The sequence below is a fragment of the Poecile atricapillus genome, chromosome 14 (genome assembly GCF_030490865.1).
Source record: "Poecile atricapillus isolate bPoeAtr1 chromosome 14, bPoeAtr1.hap1, whole genome shotgun sequence".
In the NCBI taxonomy this organism is placed as follows: Eukaryota; Metazoa; Chordata; class Aves; order Passeriformes; family Paridae; genus Poecile; species Poecile atricapillus.
The window spans coordinates 1841126-1858595 of NC_081262.1; the positions used below are offsets into that span (position 1 = coordinate 1841126).

The 17470-nt window shown below is 55.8% G+C and overlaps 1 protein-coding gene across 1 annotated transcript in view; it reads left to right on the plus strand.

Annotated features, from left to right (window-relative positions):
* The window catches only part of ABCA3 (ATP binding cassette subfamily A member 3), a 29522-nt gene that overhangs the window by 9918 nt on the left and 2134 nt on the right, over positions 1–17470 (plus strand). The window contains exons 6-28 of the mRNA XM_058849852.1: positions 1226–1485; positions 2178–2294; positions 2815–2935; positions 3747–3920; positions 4467–4648; positions 5791–5937; positions 6255–6384; positions 7123–7277; positions 8023–8178; positions 8469–8679; positions 8949–9099; positions 10057–10155; positions 10312–10504; positions 11349–11652; positions 12144–12417; positions 13294–13498; positions 13947–14166; positions 14399–14557; positions 15036–15208; positions 15479–15613; positions 15724–15918; positions 16855–17042; positions 17208–17378. Coding sequence (XP_058705835.1) covers positions 1226–1485; positions 2178–2294; positions 2815–2935; positions 3747–3920; positions 4467–4648; positions 5791–5937; positions 6255–6384; positions 7123–7277; positions 8023–8178; positions 8469–8679; positions 8949–9099; positions 10057–10155; positions 10312–10504; positions 11349–11652; positions 12144–12417; positions 13294–13498; positions 13947–14166; positions 14399–14557; positions 15036–15208; positions 15479–15613; positions 15724–15918; positions 16855–17042; positions 17208–17378 — 4120 coding nt within the window. The remainder of the gene's footprint in view (positions 1–1225; positions 1486–2177; positions 2295–2814; positions 2936–3746; positions 3921–4466; positions 4649–5790; positions 5938–6254; positions 6385–7122; positions 7278–8022; positions 8179–8468; positions 8680–8948; positions 9100–10056; positions 10156–10311; positions 10505–11348; positions 11653–12143; positions 12418–13293; positions 13499–13946; positions 14167–14398; positions 14558–15035; positions 15209–15478; positions 15614–15723; positions 15919–16854; positions 17043–17207; positions 17379–17470) is intronic.

The following is a 17470-nucleotide window of genomic DNA, read 5'->3' on the forward strand; positions in this document are numbered from 1 at the left end:
GTTCTGTGGTTTGAGGTGTTTAAGGGCAGCCAAACCACTGGCAGAGCAGGAGCCAGCAGGGACATTGTTGGAGCTGGTGCTGGCTTAGGACTGGATTTTTGGGAACTTCTCCTGTGGTGGCAAAGGGAATATTTCCCTCAGTGGGATTTCTCCCTCTGTATTCGATTGCAGTGTCCAGGGAGAGTGAGGGTGAGGAAGTGGTCGAACGGGTTTTGCTCACAGTGTGTAAACAAAACAGAGCCCCAGAGTGTTTGCTCAGTACATGAGTTAATATCAAACAAAGTTCCCAATTTCATAATTCCACTTTTATCTTCTCTGTCTGTGGGTCATTTTAGCCTACTGACTTTCAAAATGTTCATTTGAAGTTTTGTTAAGAGAATTGAAGTTCCTGTTCAGGTAACACTTGGCAGAAATTCCACTTAAAAAGAAACTATGTTGGGTTTATTTTGTTATCTAAAGCTGTGTCAAGAGAGGTTTAGATTGGAGATCAGGGAAAGGTTCTCCCCCCAGAGGTGCTGGCACAGCCCAGGCTCCCCAGGGAATGGGCACAGCCCCGAGGCTGCCAGAGCTCCAGGAGTGTTTGGACAGCGCTGCCAGGGATGGACAGGGTGGGATTGTCGGGGTGTCTGTGCAGGGACAGGGATTGGACTCATGATCCTTGTGGGACCCTTCCCACTTGGGAGATGCTGTTGGGAAATTAAAATATTTTCAGTGTTTTCTAATGCACAAAAATTTAAGCCACACGTATGAGTCACAGGATATACTTTTTCTCACTGCAACCTGTGTAGTATTTTTTATTCTTTTGGTTTACAAAAAAAAAGGGGTGAAACACAAGCCTAGTGACTTGTGGTGGTTGATGATGACAGAGGATCTCCCCATTACAAAGTCACAGCCATGCTGCAGGACAGTGACCATGAGCAGAGTTTTCCTGGCAGCTCCTTCTAAATGGTGGTTATGGTTTGGTGTAGTGGAAGGTGTCCCTGCCCATGGCAGGATGTGGAACAAGATAAGCTTTAGGGTCCTTTCCAACCCAAAGCAGCCATTCCGTGAATTTGCTGTGGGATCAATCCTTCTCCTGTCCCCTGTGTTACAGTGATGCTTGTATTGCTTTTCTTCTGCACTCCAGTTTTAGTTCCTGTCCTCTTCCCATGCAGTCCTTCCCACAAAGGCTGTCCCTCCAAACCCCAGACCCATCTGTATTCCCGGTGTGGTTCTTGCCGTGCAGGTTATCTCCGGGAGGGGTTCCTGGCGGTGCAGCACGCGGTGGACAGGGCCATCATGCAGTACCACGCCAGTGCCAGCTCTGCCAGCCTGCTGGAGAACATCACCGTGGTGGTGCAGCGCTTCCCCTTCCCGGCCTATGTCAATGACCTCTTCCTGCTGGCCATCCAGAACCAGCTGCCACTGCTGCTCATGCTCAGCTTCACCTACACCTCGCTCAACATCGTCCGCGCCGTCGTCCACGAGAAGGAGAAGAAGCTGAAGGTGAACTCTGGGATGTGCTCCCCTCCTTCTGCAGTCTTTCCCAATGGATGATGGCTTTAGAGTAGGAACAAAATCCCTGCTGGGTGTAGAGCCAGTGAGCAGGAGGTGAGGATGGCAGTGGATTAACAAGCCCCAGGGAAGAATGTTGCTAATCCTGCTGCCATGAGGAGGCTGCGTTCTCCTTGCTGTGCAACCCGAGGGTGCTGAACCTCAGGGATGGTGTTTCTCCTGGGCTGGGAGATAGGGCAACATGTGTGGGTTCCAGAGTTCGTGGACTCAAGAGTTCAGCCTGCTGGAAGGAAGATTTTTGCCTTTTGCATGTAGAGACCCATTGTGTGTGTGCTGTGGGATGGCTGGAGCTCGGCTGCGTGGTTGCAGCAGCAGGGCTTGGCTTCCCCCAGGTGTTGGGTGTCCTGTCCTGTGCTGGGTGGCCCTGGTGGCACCACTGGCTCCTTGCTCTGGGTTTGGGCTCGGCTCAGCTCAGCTCTCTGGGGGATCCTGCAGTGGTGGCAGCCCTTCTTTGGGGAGGTGGGGGACACCACACCATGCTGGTGGCTGTGCAGGACCACTCTGGTGGTACCTGGGGCTGCCACCTCTTTGCTTGTGCTATGGGGAAAAGCCACCTCTGCCTTGCCCCAGCCGTGCCTGAGGACTGTGGGTGCAGCCCTGGGTGACACAGTGACCTCCCACAGGAGTACATGCACATGATGGGCCTCAGCAACTGGTTGCACTGGAGCGCCTGGTTCCTCATGTTCTTCCTCTTCCTCCTGGTGTCCGTGTTCTTCGTCACTGTGCTTTTCTGTGTCAAGGTGAGCATCTGTCCCCAGGCCCTGAGCTCTGTGCTGACACGGCACAGGAATGACAGGGCCACTGTGCCATGGGATGGTCCTGGTGTCCCAGGACTCCTGCAAAGACTGGAGTTTGGGTTTCCCAGCCTGAGATGGACAGTGCTGCCCCACAGTTGCATTCATAGCAGGGGTGACTCCCCCTGGAGGGAAGTGGGGGATGGATCCCCAGGGACACTGCATGCAGAGGAGGAGCACCCTGCTCCCACAGCCTCTGGAGGGTGTTGAGCTCTCCCCTCTGCATGTGCCCATACAAGGGGAAGCAGGAAGGGGCTGTCTGGGTGCTGGCCAGGGTGTCCCCTGCCCCTTAGACCCTGCATCACATGGGGGCAATCTGTGTTTCCTCCCCCCGGAGTAGTCTGGGAGTTTCTGGATGTTCTCACCCATCTCAGTTTGTCTCCAACACTCAGAGAACATCAGGGCTGTGCTGCTACAGCCATGGCTGGCTCCAGCAGCTCTGGGCTTCACAAGATTTTCTTGGCAGGTGAGCGAACAGGGAGCGGTGCTCACCAACAGTGACCCCACCCTGGTGTTCACCTTCCTTGCCATCTTCTCCATCTCCTCCATCTCCTTCAACTTCATGGTGAGCACCTTCTTCTCACGAGGTGAGTCCCCTCACAATGCCTCCTGTTGTTACTGACCACTTTGACTTGTGGAGGGGGCATTTCTTCCCATTTTTAGCTGCATTTTCTACACAGTGTGTGGAAAGGGATGTGAGTACTGTTGCTTCCCAAACCAGAGCAGGTCCAAGGGATGGAGCTCCTCTACTCTGAGCCAGGCTGGGAGAGCTGGGGGTGCTCACCTGGAGAGGAGAAGGCTCCAGGGACACCTCAGAGCCCCTTCCAGGGCCAAAAATGGGCTCCAGGAGAGCTGCAGAGGGACTTGGGACAAGGGATGGAGGGACAGGACACAGGGAATGGCTTCCACTGCCAGAGGGCAGGGATAGATGGGATATTGGGAAGGAATTGTTCCCTGGGAGGGTGGGGAGGCCCTGGCACAGGGTGCCCAGAGAAGCTGTGGCTGCCTCTGGATCCCTGGCAATGTTCAAGACCAGGTTGGATGGGATTTGGAGTAACCTGATCTAGAGGAAGGTGTCCTTCCCATGGCAGGGGGTGGGACTGTCCCTTCCAACCCAGACCATTCCCTGGTACTATCACCAGCTCTTGTCTTAGGGCCTCATCTGGCTGGCTTGGCCCCAGACTCTGCTCTGGGATGGGCAGGGGGCTTCTGCAGCTGCCCACCATGGCATTGGGGTTGGGGACAGGCTCCTGCCTTGCTGTGGGATGTGGGCATGTCCTTGTTCTGCCCCCACACAGCCATGCTTTGTGCACAAATCTGGAATGTCCCTGGGTGGGTGAGGAGCGCTGGCTGGCATCACCCTGACGTTTTCCCTCCCGCTTTTCCCTGTGCTGGCAGCAAACGTCGCCGCTGCCGCTGGTGGCTTCCTCTACTTCTTCTCCTACATCCCCTACTTCTTCATCTCGCCCCGCTATGACCTGATGTCACACAGCCAGAAGCTGGCATCCTGCCTCATCTCCAACGTGGCCATGGCCATGGGGGCACAGCTCATCGGCATGTTTGAAGGGAAAGGTGAGCAGGGCTGTTCCTGGGGAGAGGAGCATCCCCTTCCTGGTGGAAAGACATCGGGGAGAAGAAGCACTTTCCGTCTTCTTAGTAGAGCTGATTGCTCCCATATCTCCAAACTTGTGCCTGTGCCCCTGGGCAAAATGCCATCCTTGCTTTAATTACCAAGGGAATTCTGTCCTAATGGAAGGGAATCATTGCATTTCCTCCTGTACAATATGTATCTTTAATTTCTTTAATTTAAAAGAGTCTGCTGTTGGTTCCAGCAGAGCCATGCATTTACTAAATGTGCCAGTGGCTCGGTGGCTGTAGTTATGGAGGGGTGATGCTGGAGAAGGGATTGTTTCTTCCCAGGCAGTGGCAGAAAATGGCATGGAAGGAGCATGATGGGGTGGGGAGCCTCAAGGTGTCAGTGCCTCTTTCCCCTCCATCTGCAGAGGATTATAGAGCTGTGCAGGTGCTCCTGGTTACGGAGCAGTGAGCTGGCAGAGGGGCTGGAGAAGATGGTCTTCCTGGGGATGCAGGGGTAGCAGTGTCCTGTGTGCCTTGCAGGGACTGGCATCCAGTGGAGGGACCTCATGAAGCCCATCAGTGTGGATGACAACTTCACCTTGGCCCAGGTGCTGGGGATGCTGCTCCTGGACTCGGTGCTCTATGGCGTGGTGGCCTGGTACGTGGAGGCCGTGTTCCCCGGGGAGTACGGTGTGCCACAGCCCTGGTACTTCTTCCTCACGGTGAGCACTGCTTACACCCCTTCCCTGGGCTTCAGGGGCATCACTTGGGACAGTTCCCACTTCTGTGCCATGCAACTGGCCAGTCTGATGGGTGAGGGTGCCACCATCTGGCCTCCAAAATCACGGGCTCTGCAGCATGTCCTTACTAAAGGCTGATGCAGATGTAGGTTTTTACTGTGGATGAAGGTTGTCTTGGCTTTAAATTTCTCTCCCAGCACATTCTGCAGGGTGTTCTTAAATGTCTCCAGGCCCAAACAAAGGCACTGGAGAGAAACCCCAGGTGGGAGCAAGTAGATCCAGCTATTTGACACCCCTGAGCACTGCCATGCAGGCAGGCATGGGTGACCTGTGTCCCACTGCCAGCCACCACGTGCCAGGGGGTGGGTGACAGCTGTCACCCCATCAGCTGAGCCTCCCTCACTCTGCCAAGCCAAACACTTGGCATCACCCTCAGCAGCTGCAGCTGCAGTGGGCACTGTGGCTTCATGGCTGCAGAGAGGATATGTTCTATTTGGATACTGGAGATGGATCCTTTGTTATTTGACAGAGAGGCTTTTCCTTCTCCCTTCCAAATTCTTCATCCCAGAGTGGATTCACTCCAGCATCTCACTCTTGCAGTCAGACCAGGGAAACAGAGATGTGGCCATTGAGAAAAGCTGATTTTGCATCCAGGAGTTACTGAATTGTTATTCCCATGGGAATTTAAGGTCCCAAACCCTTAGTTTAATTCCTAGAGGGCCAGGTCAAAAAGAAAGAGGCTGTCACTGCAGCAGCTGGACCCCAGGTTGTATTTAGTGTTTCTCAGGGGTTTTGGAGGGGGTTGTCATCCATGGGCTCCCTGGGCAGGATGATTCTGCCTGAGTGATTTTACTTCTCAGTGGCATTTTTTCCATGGAGATAAAGATGGGGAAAAGCTGGTGTGTAACCCCAGGCAGTCCTGCTGTAAGGGAGAGGTGGGGGAAGGCAGGAGGAGCTGTTCATCATGTCAGCCCTGCCTGCTGAAGATGTTCTGGTTGGTAATTCCCAGGCCAAGGAGAGCGGTCTGGGAGATCTTTGGGAGGTGTCTGAGTGAGGAGGAGGGTGGCCAAAGCTGGGAAGAAGATGGGCTCTGCCTGATTTCTGTCTCTCCCTTCCTCCATCAGCCCTCATACTGGTGTGGGCGGCCCAGGACTGTTGTGGGGAAGGAGAAAGAGGAGGAGGAGGACCCTGAGAAAGCCTTGAAGAGTCAGTACATTGAGGAGGAACCAGCTGACCTTGTGTCAGGCATCAAAATAAAGCACCTATCCAAGGTACTGACTGACCAGCAGGGCACAAACACACAATAATGTTGGTGTTTTGTAAATCTGTTGCCTTCTGTATCCTTGTGCTGCCCTAGGGCTGGGTATGGCTCTTCCCCAGACCTGGCTGCATTTTGTGGTGGGATGAAGTGGTGGGTATGTAGAGGTGCAGTGACATCTGTATTTAACCTGTTGACATCTGAGTTGAACCTGAATTAGACCTGTTGCCTACTGCTAACACCCTGTGAGCATCCTGGGCTTTGCCTGCTGTGTGGAGCTGAAGCACTTCCCTGAAGTGCAGCACCAGCTCATGGATGTGATCTCCACAGGTCTTCAAAGTGGGAAACAAGACAAAAGAGGCAGTGAAGGACCTGACAGTGAACATGTACGAAGGGCAGATCACTGTCCTCTTGGGACACAACGGTGCTGGGAAGACCACCACTCTGTCCATGCTCACAGGTATGCAGCATTCTGCTACAGGAACCGATGGCTTGACCCTCAGAGAAGAGCCAGACCCTGTCTCTGAGGGTGGGGAGGGGTTTTTGATCTTCCTTGGAGCATCTTCAGTTTGCTGAGCTATTGGCCAGGAGTGCCAGGGTAGTGAGAGGGAGGTGGAAGGAGCATGGGGGAGCTCAGCCTTCCACAAGAGTGGGATCAGCCACTGGGTGAAATGACAGCCAGGTTTTGTGCTGGAGAGCAGTGAGAAGGGACTGGACCTGCTGTAGGATTGCTCTCTGTAGAGGTCTCTGTAGATTGTATCTCTGCCATGATAAAGCAGAACTGGTGTTTTTCATTCTTGAGCTGCTGGGCTCCAGGGTACCTATTTTGGCACGATGGACAGTGACCTTTGATGGTCCTTTTCTGTTCTCTGTTGCTCTGAACTGCTTCTGGCAACTCAGGGGGCTCATGGGACTTTCCTGGAGCTCTGCCCTGGCCCTTCCTGGCTCTCTGCACAGCTCAGAACCGTGTTTGACCTGCCTGTTGCTCTCCTTTTTGCAGTGGCGGGCCCAGTTCCCGCCTGTGGGTGCCCTGCAGCCCATCCTGGAAGCTGCTGTACCCCAGCCTGAGCACGAGCCAGACTTGCTCTGGTTTTTGGCAGAAAGCTGGCTTGGGGGGATGCTCATCAGGACTCTCCACATTTCAACTGGCTCTTTGTCCCTGGGGTCACCCTGAGCTGCTGTGTGCTGCTCCCCACAGGTCTGCACTCCCCGACGGGCGGGCAGGCCTACATCAACGGCTACGAGATCTCCCAGGACATGGTCCTGATCCGCCGCAGCCTGGGGCTGTGTCCCCAGCACGACGTCCTCTTCGACAACATGACAGTGGAAGAGCACCTCCACTTCTATGCAGGGGTGAGCCTGGCACTGAGCAGGGGGGCAGCCCTGGGGGAGGTACCTGGGCTCCTGGAGGTGGGGAAGTGTGGTCAGATCTATCAAGTGGGTCCAAAAATGATCAGAGGGTGGAACACCTCTGCTCTGGAGCCAGGCTGGGAGAGTTGGAGGTGTTCACCTGGAGACAAGAGGAGTCCAGGGTGACCTTGGAGCCCCTTGCAGTGACTACAGGGTTTCCAGGAGAGGGATTTTAGACAAGGGCCTTGAATGACAAGACAACAGCAAATGGTTTCACACTGAGAGAGGGCAGGGTTAAATGGGGTATACAAAAGAAATTCTTACCTGTGAAGGTGGAGAGGCCCTGGCACAGGTTGCCCAGAGAAGCTGTGGCTGCCCCTGGATCCCTGGAAGTATCCAAGGCCAGGTTGGACAGGGCTTGGAGCAACCAGGGATGGTGGAAGGTGTCCCTGCCCATGGCAGGGCAGTTGGCCTAGATGATCTTAAAGGAGCCTTCCAACCCAAACCATTCCATGATGAACAGAACAGCCCTTGCATCCTCCTCCCACCTCATCTGCAGGCTGGTGGAGTGGAGAGTCTCAGACAGCACAACTCCATGGAACCACCCTGGCCAGCTGTGCCAGTTCCTGCAGGGGTGGGCAGGAGTCCACCTCTGCTTCCCCACTTTCCTGTTTGTGTGGAGGAGGGAGTGGGGTGGGGTTTGGCAGCCCTGCAGGTGTGCTCATCCCTCCCTTCCCCTGTCTGGCAGCTGAAAGGATACCCACCTTCCAAGTGTCCTGAGGAGATCAACCACATCCTGAGGATCCTCAACCTGGAGGACAAGCGTCGCTCCCTGACCAAGGCTCTCTCTGGGGGCATGAAGCGCAAGCTGTCCATCGGCATCGCCCTCATCGGGGACTCCAAGGTAGGTGGCTTTGGTGGGCTCACCTCGCACCTGGGGCCGGTGCAGGTCCTGGGGGTGGCTCTGAGGCTGTTCCTCATCTGTGGTGAGCCAGTGGGAGAAGCAGGGACAGCGGGGAACAGGCAGGAGCACCCCCACTATGAGGGCTGTGCCCTGAGGCTCTGCTGTCCTGTAGCTGCTCCCCAAGATCATTGCTGTGAGGCCAAGGCTCCTCCTTGGCCCTGAGGTGTCTCCTTCTGTGCTGCTGGGCCTCTCCCAGCCCTTTCTGACCTGCACCTGTCTCCTGTGTGTAGGTGGTGATGCTGGATGAGCCAACGTCAGGGATGGACCCAGCCTCTCGCAGAGCCACGTGGGACCTCCTGCAGCAGCAGAGGAGCAACAGAACCATCCTGCTGACCACTCACTTCATGGACGAGGCAGACCTGCTGGGGGACCGCATAGCCATCATGGCCAAGGGCGAGCTGCAGTGCTGCGGCTCCTCGCTCTTCCTCAAGCGCAAATACGGTACGGGAGCAGCAGCAGGCTGTGCTCCGGGTCTTCTCCTGGCCAGGGAGGAGCAGGAGGGGGATAGAGAGCAGGGAGGGGATACCTTGCTCCTTGCCTGATGGCAGGTTGCTCCCCATCCTGCTGTTCAGCCTCTCCTGAGGCACATCCCCACATCTTGCATCATGTCTGGTGCAAAGCGGTGCCTGTGCATCCCTCTCTGTTCCAGCCCCCTCCCCAGGTTGGGCTGGGATTGACCCTCCTCTCCTTTCTCTCGTGGCTCCCCCCAGGGGCAGGATATCACATGGTGATGGTGAAGGAGCCCTACTGCAGCCTGGGGGAGATCTCCCGCCTCATCTGCCAGTACGTGCCCAACGCCACCATGGAGAGCAATGCTGGGGCAGAGCTGTCCTTCATCCTGCCCAAGGAGAGCACACACAGGTAATGGCACTGCCCTCTGCTGCCCCTCCCTGGGGAGGTCCCCTTGTCTTCACACACTGGCTCACAGGCTTGCTGGAAAAGGGAGCTGCTCCCTGCATCAGCACTGGTCACGGAAAATGGGATTCAGTTCCTCCTGTAGTGCTGAGGGTGGCACAGGATGTTCTGGCTCTGAAATCAGATCTATGGACCCAGGAGGTCAGGGGAGCTGATTGTCTACATCTGCTCTGTTCTTGTGAGACCCCTCCTGCAGTGCTCCTTCCCATTCTGGAGGCACCAGCAGGAGGACATGGAGCTCCTGGAGCAATTCCAGGGGGCCACAGAGATGCTTCAAGGGCTGGAGCCTCTCTGCTCTGGAGCCAGGCTGGGGGAGCTGGAAGTGTTTACCTGGAGAAGGCTCCATGGAGACCTCAGAGCCCCTTCCAGGGCCTAAAGGGGCTCCAGGAGAGTTGCAGAGGGACTTGGGACAAGGGATGGAGGGACAGGACACAGGGAATGGCTTACACTGCCAGAGGGCAGGGATAGATGGGATATTGGGAAGGAATTGTTGGCTGTGAGGGTGGGCAGGCCCTGGCACAGGGTGCCCGCCCAGAGAAGCTGTGGCTGTCCCTGGATCCCTGGAAATGTCCAAGGCCAGGATGTGGTTTGGAGAAGCCTGGGATAGTGGAAAGTGTCCTTGCCATGGCAGGAGGTGGAATGAGATGGTCAGTAAGGTCCATTCCAAACTCAAATTCTTTTGTGTTTCCATGATTCTGTGATCTGTGGTAGCTGAGGCAAGAACAAACAGCCAGTGGAGCCCAAAATCTGCCCTTGGGGACAGGGGTGGGCTCAATGCCACAGGTCACCCTGGGGTTGGATGCAGGACTCCAGGCAGCTGCAGGATTGATTCCCAGAGGGTCTTTACCCATGAGTGCCCCCTCCCATGAGTGTTGGTGTCTGACATCTCCCTTCTCTGCTCAGGTTTGAGGCTCTGTTCACGGAGCTGGAGCAGCGGCGGGAGGAGCTGGGCATTGCCAGCTATGGAGCCTCGGTCACCACCATGGAGGAGGTGTTCCTCAGGTAGGTGGAGAGGTGACCAGAGTGCTTTGGTGATGTCCAGCACAGCTCTCTGGGGCACTTGTTGGCTTTGGTCTCTTGGCTTTGGCTTCCCCAGCTCAGAACAGCTCTATCCAGCCTGGATCTCTGTTTCATCACCCGCTTTCCCTCCTGGCACAGGGTTGGGAAGCTCGTGGACTCCAGCATGGATATCCAGGCCATCCAGCTGCCTGCTCTGCAGTACCAGCATGAGAGACGCTCCAATGACTGGGCCATGGATGACTCCAGCAGCCTGAGTGGCATGACGGACATGACGGATGACAGCGGGGCGCTCATCACCGAGGACTGCTCCAGCATCAAGCTCAACACTGGGGTGAGTGCTGGGGGGTCAGAGCAGCAGGAATGGGGAGGGATCATGTGAAGGGGGGGTGAATTAGGGTTACCAGGTGGAGCCTCCCCCATGGTTGCTCTTGTTGCATGTGGTTTGGAACATCAAACTGAAAGATCGAGTTGGAATCTGCATCATTAGGACAAATGATTTTTAGGGGTGGTAGGGTTGGTCACTTCCACCCTCTTCATGTTAATCTTGGAGTCTGAGTTGCTCTTCAAGGTGATCTAATGTGGTTTTCTACCTGCTGTTGTTCCATCATTGGGGTTTTTCAGAAGGAAGGTGAGAAAATCCATCTTCCTTCACTCTCTTGGCTCATGTTCCAGTTCCCTGGCAGCCCTTCATGCTCCGCTGCTTCGGTGCCTGTGATCAATATCTCTTGTCTCCTCAAGGGCATGTTTCACAGGCAGTAGAGGAGAAGGATGTTGCTGGGTTTGAAAAGCACAAAAGGTGTTTGCAGGGGCTGGGCTGGGCACTCACAGGTTTCTCAGCTGGTTGCTCTGGCTGACAGCTGCCCTGCAGTAATCCTGTTTGAGAGCCTCAGCTGCTTGGGAGGTGGAGGAAGGTAAAGGTCATGGCTAAAGCTGCTTTTAACATCTGAGATCTCAAAGTGAGTGTGACTCCTTCAGAAGCCATGGAGTTGGATGTGCTGGAGTTGGGCAGCTGCCCTGCTAATCCCTTTATAGGCTTAGCTGGAGAGCAGGCTCTGCTGCAGGCTGCAGGTGCATACAGGATGGGGGTGGTTTGGGGTCATCTTCCACATCAGCTGCAAGGGGAGATGTGTCTGCAGCTGGCAGGGCTGACCGTGACCTGGCCTCTCCCCTCGCAGTTCTACCTGTGCTGCCAGCAGTTCTACGCCATGTTCATGAAGCGCGCCATGTACAGCTGGCGCAACTGGAAGATGGTGGCAGCACAGTTCCTTGTGCCGCTGATCTTCACTGCCTTTGCCCTCGTGGTGGCCAAGACCTTCCCGGGCCCACGGGACTCATCCTCGCTGCGGCTGACGCTGGAGCCCTACGGCCAGACCATCGTGCCTTTCTCGGTGTCAGGCACCGCGGGGCTGCCGCAGAGGCTGGCGGAGGAGTACACGGAGCTGCTGGATGCCCAGCGTCAGTCGCCACTGGAGGTGCTGGGTGAGGCTCAGGGAGCACCCCTGGGGCAGGTGGTGCCCAGCAGGGTGCCCAGGGAGCACTGGTGTGGGTGGTTTAGGTCCCAGCTGTGGCATAGGTGATGCTTTCTTTCCTGCATGGGAGTGCAGCATCATTGGCAGGACCTCTCTTCACCTGAGCAGAGCTGCCTTCATAACCCCATTTGGTTCCAGTTATGTCCCATTAACTGGAACAGGCTCCCTAGGGAATGGTCACAGCCCCAAGGCTCCCAGAGCTCAAGGAGCTTTGGACAATGCTCTCAGGCACAGGGTGAGGTTGTTGGGGTGTCCTATGCAGGGCCAGGAGTTGGACTACCATGATCCTTGTGGGTCCTTCCCAGGGGATTCTATGGATCTGTGTTTCTGTGATCAGGACTAGGGGCCCACCAGGGCTGAGTCTGCCTGGGGTGTTTTCCAGTTGGCCTCAGTTAGCTCTGGTGTGATGGAGCTGTCCGTAACAGTGGTGGTGTTTGGCAGGTGGGCTGGAGGAGTACCTCATCTCCCGGGCCTCCGAGGAAGGAGGAGCCTTCAACGAGCACTACATTGCAGCCGCCTCCTTCGAGGGCGTGGGGAACCGCACGCTGGTCACGGCGCTCTTCAACAACCAGGCCTACCACTCCCCAGCCACCGCCCTCATGCTGGCTGACAGCGCCATCCTCAGGGTGCTGGCAGGCCCCAACGCCTCCATCACCGTCACCAACTACCCCCAGCCCCGCAACATCACTGAGAAGGCCAAGGACCAGCTCATGGAGTACGTGTGATGATGACACAGGGCTCACTTCCCTGCTAAGGCTCAGAGCTCCCATGGGTGCCAGTTGTCTTGGTTGTACTGGGGTAGGTGGAGAAGCCAGGCTGGAGCTTTTCAGACCCAATTGTAGCTGTGATTGTGCTCAGGAGATCAGGGGAGCAAAGCTGTGGAGATGACTTTTCTGCTGAGCATGGAAGTCATGTCACCCCATGCACATCTCAGAGGTTGGCTGTTCCCCTCAAGATACTGGCTGGGGTTAGTTTTTCCTGGGTGCTCATAGCAGGGGAGGCCATGTGGCCATGCTCTTCACAAAACCCCACATCCAGGGCCTCTGAACCTCACCTAGACCAGAGGGGCCATGTCTGGGACCTCACCAGGTCTGGGTGTAGGTTTGTGGTGTGCAGGGTGGGCTGTGTCTTTTTGTCTCCCTTCAGTGTTTCTTCAGCATGTTGGCACAGTGTAGCCTCTTTAAGAAGCCCAGTGTGGGTGTGCTGGCCACAGCTTCCTCAAGAGGGGCAGCAGAGGGACAGGTGCTGATCTCTGCTCTGTGACCAGACACAGGACCCAAAGGAATGGCTGAAGCTGTGTCAGGGGAGGGTTAGGCTGGAAATCAAGAAAAGGTTCTTTGCCCAGAGGGTTGTGGGGCACTGCCCAGGCTCCCCAGGGAATGGGCACAGCCCTGAGGCTGCCGGAGCTGCAGGAGTGTTTGGACACCACTCTCAGGGATTGTTGGTGTGTCTGTGCAGGGCCAGGGGTCGGACTGGATGATCCCTGTGGATCTCATCTGAGACCATTCTATGATTCTATGCTGTCCCTGTGTAGCCTTGGCAGTGGATTGCTGAGGTGCCCCTGCCCTAACATGTCCCCCTGCCCCCACAGAGGCCAGACTGGCTTTGCAATTGCCATCAACCTGCTGTACGGGATGGCCTCGCTCGCCAGCACCTTTGCGCTGCTCCTGGTCAGCGAACGCGCCATCAAGGCCAAGCATGTCCAGTTCGTCAGTGGTGTTTATGTGGTCAACTTCTGGCTTTCTGCCCTGCTCTGGGACATCATCAACTTCCTCATCCCTTGTGCTCTGATGTTGGTGAGTCACCCCTGGCACCCCAGTGCCCTCCCCATTGGTGAGAGCGCTGGGTGCTGCTCCTCTGGGATGTGTGTGAGTGCAGGGAGGACAAGGCCACTGTCATTGTCTCTGTAGAAAGGACAGCAAGAAAGTTGTCCCTTGGTCCTGCTGGGAGCTGGACCGTGCCCAGCATGGTGCAGTTTCCTCTGGCAGCTGAACACTTTGCTGTTGGGACTAGAAAATGTTAAATCTGTGGGATCTTGGAGATTAATTCCCCAGATCTGCCCTTCTGCATCCCAGTCTGCAGAAAGGGCCTCCCCTGGGGACAGCTGTGGGCTACTGGTAAGACCCATCCATGAGAGTTTGTCTGGGTCAGTGCAGTGCTGATATTACCCTGGGCCACTGGGACAAGGAGCCATCGCCTGAGGTCAAGCCAAATGTGCCTTTTCCCGACATTGCTTTGCCCCAGGTGATATTCCAAGCCTTCAATGTGCAAGCCTTCACCCAAGACAGCCACCTCGTTGATGTGATGCTGATCTTCCTCCTTTATGGCTGGGCCATCATCCCCCTCATGTACCTCCTCAGCTTCTTCTTCTCAGTGGCAGCCACAGCCTACACCCGTCTCACCATCTTCAACATCCTCTCCGGCACCGCCACCTTCCTCGCCGTCACCATCATGAGCATCCCAGGTGGGTCACTGCCCTCTGTACCTGCCCAGCCATCACCAACAAGGTCCAGACCCCAAGGGGGCTCTCTCACCTCAGGGCTGTTCCCACAACAGCCATAAAACTCTACAACAGTCCATTCCTACCCATTAAATGTGACAAAATATGTTTGTTTTCCCTCTAAACCTGGCCGTATCAGGGTTTTTTCTCCCAAACCAGCAGTCTCTAATCCATTGATCCGCCTGTTTTCTCTCAGAGCTGGGCTTGGTGGACCTCTCCAAAACCTTGGATAAGGTTTTTCTTGTCTTACCCAATTACTGCTTGGGTCAGTGCATCAGTGACTTCTACCAGAACTACGAGTTCATTCAGTTCTGCACCTCCTCTGTTGAAGCTATCTTCATCTGCAAGGCCTTCAGTGAGTCTCTGCATCCTCACCTGGCCAACCCCCACAGCATCACTGGGGGTTTGTGTGGGGTGGATGGAGGAACTGGGCAGTATCATGGGGCCTCTGCCTGGGCAGTAGCTGCAGGTACCATTTTAGAGCAAAACCTGGGCAGTGTATTAGGACATACATAGGAAAAAGTTCCTTAACTGGACCACCTTACTCATGATTTGGAGGAAAATGTGGGCTAGGGGAAGTTTCACAGATGAGTAAAGAAATCCCAATCCCAAGTTTGGTGTCCTCTGCCTGCCTCCACTGGGCATCTTCTGCCAGATCCCCTCCAGACCCATATCCTCTCATGGGAAGCATTGGAAAGAGCTGTGGGCAGGGAGCCAGAGTGGGATGGGAGATGAACCTGGCAAAGCTTTGGGTTCACAGCTTCTGGAGTTTATCTGCCTCTCCCCAAATTGTAGATTAATACAGGAGTTGATTTTTTTCCATCTTTCCTCAGATATCAGTTATCAGATGAATTACTTTTCCTGGGAGACCCCTGGGATCGGGCGGTATCTGACCTCCTTGGCTGTCCAGGGTTTCTCCTTCCTCTTCCTCCTCTTCCTCATTGAGACAAACCTCCTCTGGAGACTGAAAACTCTGGCCTGTGGCATCTGCAGGCGGCGGAAATGGGTGAGTGAAGCACGTGGGAGGGAGCTGTGCCCTCTAAGGCCAGCCCAGGAGTCCCTGTGAGCTGGAGATGGGCCCTCATCACCTAAATCATCTTCCCAGGGAACATTCCCGGAGCTGGGAGGAGCCAATCCTGTTAAGTGTGTGGATTGGCAAAGGGAGTGAGGCATCCCCAGAGGTGGCTGATGGAAGGGCTGTATCCTACCAGGGTTGGGGACACTGGAGGAACCCAGCAGCCAGGTGACACAGAGTGTGTCTTCTCCCTGTGTTCAGGTGGCCCTGCTGAACAGGGTGTCTGTGCTGCCAGAGGACAGGGACGTGGCAGATGAGAGGAAGAAGGTTTTGGAGTCACCACCAGAACTGCTGTCATCTCTCAGCAGTCCTCTGGTCATCAAGGAGCTCACCAAGGTGAGGCGAGATGACCTGAGCATCCTGCTGCCATGTGAGCCGTGTCCTCTCGGGCCTGCCTTGCTGTGCCATCGAGCGGTGACACGTGCCTTGTGTGTGCTCTCCTCCAGGTCTATGACAGCCGGGAGTCCCTGCTGGCAGTGGACAGGATCTCCTTGGCAGTCAGCAAAGGGGAATGCTTTGGTCTCCTTGGCTTCAACGGAGCGGGCAAAACCACCACCTTCAAGATGCTGACGGGTGACGAGAGCATCACATCGGGGGATGCCTTTGTGGATGGCCACAGCATTCTGGCCAACATCAAGAAGGTACCCAAGGCTGCAGGGGCAAGGGTGGTGTTGCAGACCATCCTGTGTTTGGCTGGGCTGAGCCACACTGCAGATGCCTCCAAGAGGACACGGTTGCAGTTCCAGAGGCAGAGACAATATCCCAGGGACATTGTGTCCTTGGCTAGCTCAGCTCTCCATTATCTGGCCATGTGGTAGCAGTCTCCTCTCCACTGGGATTACAGATGTGATACAAATGGAGGCCAAACTTGGTGAGGGTAGGAGACCCTTCATCAATGGGTTTACCTCCGTAGTAGGAAATGTGGGAAATATTGGAGAGTGGTCTCTAAAATGAGGGTATCAAACCTTTCCAGACCTCTGCTAGGGGTCTCCTTGCCCACTCTCTTTGGAAGAGGAACAGATGAGCAGGGGTTATGCTTTCGGTCCAGTCCCTCCTCTGCCACTGTCCCAGATTTCACAGAATATTCTGATTTGGAAGGGACCCACAAGTACCATCGAGTCCAAGTCTTAAGTGAATGTGGATCCCAGACAAGGTCAGACATGAAGAACACTCCTTGAGGGCATGCCCCAAATTGCTTCTTTCCCTGAAACTGCCTTCTGTCATGCTCTCGTCCCTGGAAGTGACCGGGACATGGGGGAGGTACCAGCCCTCCAGCACTTTCCTTTTCCTGAGAGCCTGGGCACCCCGAAATGGTCCCTCACAGTGAAGAACAAGCTTGGCAGGTGCATTGTGAGCCCACCCATTTGCTGTCCAGAGACACATCTGTTCATCCCTGTCAGCCCAGCTGCTCCAGGGGGCATTTCCCTCATTCCACCCACGGTTTCAGAGCTGCAGCTCAGTTCCCATCACTCTGAGCAAAACCTCACAGAGGAGCAGCAAAGCCTGTGGGTGCGCAGGCACCTCCAGCTCAGAGAGCTGCCCGTGAGCTGATTGCCGTGTGCTCCTCTCGGCCCAAGGTGCAGCAGCGGATCGGGTACTGCCCGCAGTTCGACGCCCTGCTGGAGCACATGACGGGGCGCGAGACGCTGAGCATGTACGCGCGGCTGCGCGGCATCCCCGAGCGCTACATCGGCAGCTGCGTGGAGAACATGCTGCGGGGGCTGCTCCTGGAGCCACACGCCGACAAGCTGGTCAGGACCTACAGGTGAGAGCGGGCGTGGACAAACTGCTGTCCCTCCTCTTGCCTGGTGCTCCCTGTGCTCACAGCGGGTCTCTGTCCCCATTCCTCGCTCCCATTTTCAGCTGAAGGTTGGACTCGATGATCTCGCAGGTCATTTCCAACCTTAATGGTTCTGTAATTCCTCTGCAGCGGTGGGAACAAGCGGAAGCTGAGTGCTGGCATTGCCCTCATTGGTGGCCCCCCTGTGATCTTTCTGGATGAGCCCTCCACTGGCATGGACCCCGTGGCCCGGCGCTTGCTCTGGGACGCGGTGACACGGACACGGGAGTGTGGCAAATCCATCATCTTCACCTCCCACAGGTAACACTTGGCTGGGTGGGGCTTGGCGTGAGAGGTCAGGGAGAGTGGTGGGATCCAAGGGATGGGACACACCTCCAGGGCTTGGTGGGTGG